Source organism: Diospyros lotus, chromosome 10, assembly GCF_014633365.1.
Source record: "Diospyros lotus cultivar Yz01 chromosome 10, ASM1463336v1, whole genome shotgun sequence".
NCBI classification, from domain to species: domain Eukaryota; kingdom Viridiplantae; phylum Streptophyta; class Magnoliopsida; order Ericales; family Ebenaceae; genus Diospyros; species Diospyros lotus.
The window spans coordinates 686,289-690,602 of record NC_068347.1 but is presented as its reverse complement, the minus strand read 5'-3'; the positions used below and the strand labels follow the sequence as shown (position 1 = coordinate 690,602).

Below are 4,314 nucleotides of genomic sequence, written 5' to 3'. Positions count from 1 at the left end.
GGCATTAGCCGACCTTCAAATTCGTCCAGTGACTATGGTTGTAACTGTGAATTATGGTGACACTCCGAAGATGGGACCGGGGGCGTCACACGTTACAACTCGAAAATTTTAAAAACTTTTCAAAAAATAGAAATTAGCGGGAATTTATTTTTAATTTGTAGTGCAAGTTGAAAATTCTAAAAATTTGTGTTGCTAATTAAATATTAAATCAATGAATGCAATCAAAAGGTTTCCTTTTTATATTTGCTTTCTTCGTTATGGGAGGAACTTGTGGACACTATTCTCTAATTATTCAATTAAAAAAGTTCATCGATCATGCATGAACATTGTGATGACCGTTTCTAATACAATGCACTTTGATGTAACCAATTACCATAAAAATGTAACCTTTATCCTTACCAATAGAAGACGACCACCCAATATAAATAGGGTCACTACCATTCAGCTGTCATCCATCGCCATTTCATCTCTCTCACTCGCTCGATCTCGCTCTCTGGGGCAAAGGAAGGAGGGATATAGAAGATGGGTTGTTGGCTGAGGATGGCGACGAGTGTGGTGGTGTTAGCTATGGTTACAGTTAATCCAGCCGCGGCAACCGATGCGATTGACTGCCACAATGTTGTACAGAAACTATTACCATGTGAGCCTTTCTTGCTTGGCGCAGCCAGCGGCGGCCCAAGCGCCGAGTGCTGCTCCGGCGCTCAAGAGTTGGACAAGATCGCCGCCAGTTCGCCGACGGAAAAGAAGGCCTTGTGCGAGTGCCTTGTACAGGTTGCTCGGTCCTTCCCTATCAACTACCAGAAAGCCAATCAGCTTCCCAAACTCTGCAGCCTTACTACCAATTTCACCATTGGTCCTGCCACGGATTGCAGCAAGTAATCTCTCTCTCTCTCTCTCTCTCTCTTATATATAGAAATTAGTGCATCTAACACAATCCCTTAATTGTTTGATTTCTAGGGTTGGCTAAAGTTTGAGGCAGATGTTTGGAGCTGAAGGCTCTGATTGGTTGTGGCAATTTGGGGCAATTTAATTTATATGTCCTACAAAAAGCAAGTGGTGTTTTTCGATTGGTTTTGGAATAATTTTAAAGTTCTTCAAAAAGCAAATTAATCCTTTCTTTGTTATATTTTTAAAAGCTATATCTCAGTGGATTATTGGTTTGGTGTGATTGTTGTTAGAATTGCAGATATTATTTTGTTAACACGTTTTAAATTGATGAAATTTGGGCATCTTTTGGAACCTGTCCAGAAATTCTGGCCTTTAGAGAGAACTTTTTCTATTTCTACAAGCAATAGTCTCTAGAGAAAAAATGTGTCTCAATCTAATTCATATACTAAATAAATTTCCTTCTTCAATACCAAACGATCTTCAAAGATGAAAAAATATCCGTCTCTAAATTCAAAAATATTTAAAGACGGATAGAATTTCGTCTCTAGTGTAAAATTATGAAGGAATTTGAAATCAATTATAAAAGAGACTTAAAAATGGATGAAGCTTCGTTAGACACAAAATATTTTTCATCTCTAAGTAGAGATGAAATTTAATTTCCATTTTTAAAGTGTTAGCGAAGGCCCTTTTGAGACGAATGAAATTTCGCCTCTAATCATTTAGAGACGGAATTTTTTATGTTTAGAGATATTTTTTTTTGTCTCTAAATATTTTCTTTTTATAATGAGTATAACAATAATACCATTTTATCATATTGATATATATATATATATAGGTAAATCTTTTTTTTGGTTAATGCACAATCACGAGCGCCCTCGCTGTTCGGTCCCACGATTTTAGCAGGAAAGGTAAATTAAAGAATCCAGCAAACAGGTTTCAACCCCTAACACAACTGCAAACGTGAGGACGGCAAGCATTTTTTTCATTTTTCAGGATTATTCTTTGCCTGCTGAACTATTTCTTGATTATAGCTCGAACATGAAACTTGAGAACTTAAAAAGCAATACCTCAATATATTCTTATTTTATCAATTGATCTACTTACTAGGGGCTATATCTAGACAAATCTTGAGTGTAGGATATGTGGACTCACTTACACGTGAAGTACGGCCAATTCAAGTAGTGAAAACATCTCTTCACAAAAAACTTAGAAAATATTGTGTCGATGCCTTCCTAATCCTTAAAAAAAAAAACAAAAAATTCTCGTACACTGTTGACACTTTCCTTAACAACAACAAAACAAACTAAGCTTTATCCGAATTAAGAACCATTAACCAACTTTAAAACATGGAATAGCATTCGAAACACCAGTTGTTGTGGCACAGTTTCATTAATCTTATCATGATTAAGAGAATTAAACTTTGGGTAACAAAATTTAAGATCTATGGTGATGAATTAGGGAGATTGGAAGACTTGGAATGGGTGCAAAATCTGCAAAGCCTAGAGGACGAAGTGGGCATAAGCTTTGGCCATAAGTCGAATAACCCATGGACGACGGTGCCACAGAGCCTCAACAATCATCATCAGCAGCAGCAGCAGCAGCATGAGCCTCCTGCCGCCGCCGCCATGCATCCCTTTTCCCTATCAAGTATATTAATGTATCTGTATCAAACTCTTCTGCCATATGTTTGTGCAAGATGATGATCTTCGTGACTTCGCCGTTACTCCGGCTGGCATTGATGAAGAAGATCAGTTGTATCCAGTCTCTGCAAAGCGCTCAAGATCGAAGATGATTAATTAGCACCATTATCATACCCCTTTATGTGCCTTGCTTATAAAATAAAAGTTAACAATGTTAATAAGATTTGAATTCATGACTTCTAGATAATAATTAATTAATTTCTTAAATTATTTTATCACTACCCAGGACTCATTTTCAGCCAGTAAAGTTCGACATATGCAAATTGAACTAGTGGGGTTCAATTTCTCTTTCAGTTGCAACGTTCTCTATAGATCTACGACAAGCAAGGAAAAAACCACGAGAGAGAGAGAGGGGGAAAGGAAAAAAGATCTTAGGAAACCCTATTTTAGCTAAGTTTACCGTGATCAAAGATAGATATATATGATCAAGGAAAAGAGATGGGGCGTCGAAGTAGATGGGACATCATCGTCACCTTGACGAGGAAGATCAATACTCTCTCTATGTATATATATCTCTCTCTATATTTTTCCTTTTCTCTTTTTAACCCATTAGCCATGGGGTTTGTCAAACCTTGTTGTCGCATGGTCTTTTAGAAAGCTATATCAAGGATGGGGTTACCTAAAAACCTTATACATCATTGTAAGGTTTAGTGTTGGTTGATAATGTTAGTACTTATTTTTTTTTTCTTAATTTTCTATAATTAAATAAGAGAAGAGAAAGGAGAAGGGGTTAAGGGTATTTTTGAGAATTTTAAAAAATAAAACAATTGTTTTTTTAAGTAAAAAACATATTAACTGAAAAATGAGAAACTAACAGCTACAAGCAAGGCGTATCCCGCATCAAACAACAAAAAAAAAAAAAAAAAAATACCCTCAACAAATGAGGATAGCCACAACCAACAAAAACATGAGAAACTATACACAAATAACTAATTAAATCAGATTCAAGTCAGATCCGTAATCACAAACCAACTCGTACTATTAACTTGTTTAGCCTTGAGAAATGCATTAAGTTTGTTTCTCTCTCACTTTTTCTGAGACTTGGTCTTAATTGAAACACAAACTCAGATCCCGAGCTTTCGGCTTTGTGTGACGAAGTGCATGTCTTTGTCTTCAATGCAATCTTGCTTACCTTTATCATCAATCATCATACCTTTCTCCTCTAATACCCCTTTCTCTCCCTGGACCAGTATATCCTTAGAAACATGAGTATCCATATCCACCCCTGAAAGTGTACCGAACCGGAGAAAGCTGGGTAGGCTAGTTTTGACATTTAGCTTAGATGATGCCCAAACACACGACAGTGAGAACAATTAAAGGGAATCCACCGGTACTCTGCAGGCATATGTAGCAGCTTGGGCTCCCCCTTGCTCTCATCAATTCCCTGATCTAAATTAATATGTCTAGGAAAACTAGACGAGGCATCCATCTGAACACATACCCGGGCAAATTCAACTCGATTCCTATCTTCCATTGTGGAATCCGCATGGATAAGCCAACTTAGGGCACTAACAACCATAGTAATTAATACCTTCCTCGTTCCATCCTTCCAATGGGATATTGAAAATTTTTACCTAAATTAGTATTGACGAGTGAACTTACCTTGAGCGATCCGTACCCACCTCCCAAATTTTCAAAATTAATGGACATCGCCCAAAATGCCAGGGGCCCCCATCAAACACTTTTAAGCATATTCTCCTCACTATCAAAACGAAATAAGAAACAA

General features: G+C 37.1%; 1 protein-coding gene across 1 annotated transcript; it reads left to right on the top strand.

Moving 5' to 3' along the window:
• The first annotated feature begins 540 nt into the window (after nt 1-540).
• On the top strand, nt 541-879 carry LOC127811760 (non-specific lipid-transfer protein-like). The gene has a single exon (XM_052351929.1). It carries the CDS (start codon nt 541-543, stop codon nt 877-879), a length of 339 nt encoding a protein of 112 aa, XP_052207889.1.
• The last annotated feature ends 3,435 nt before the right edge of the window (nt 880-4,314 follow it).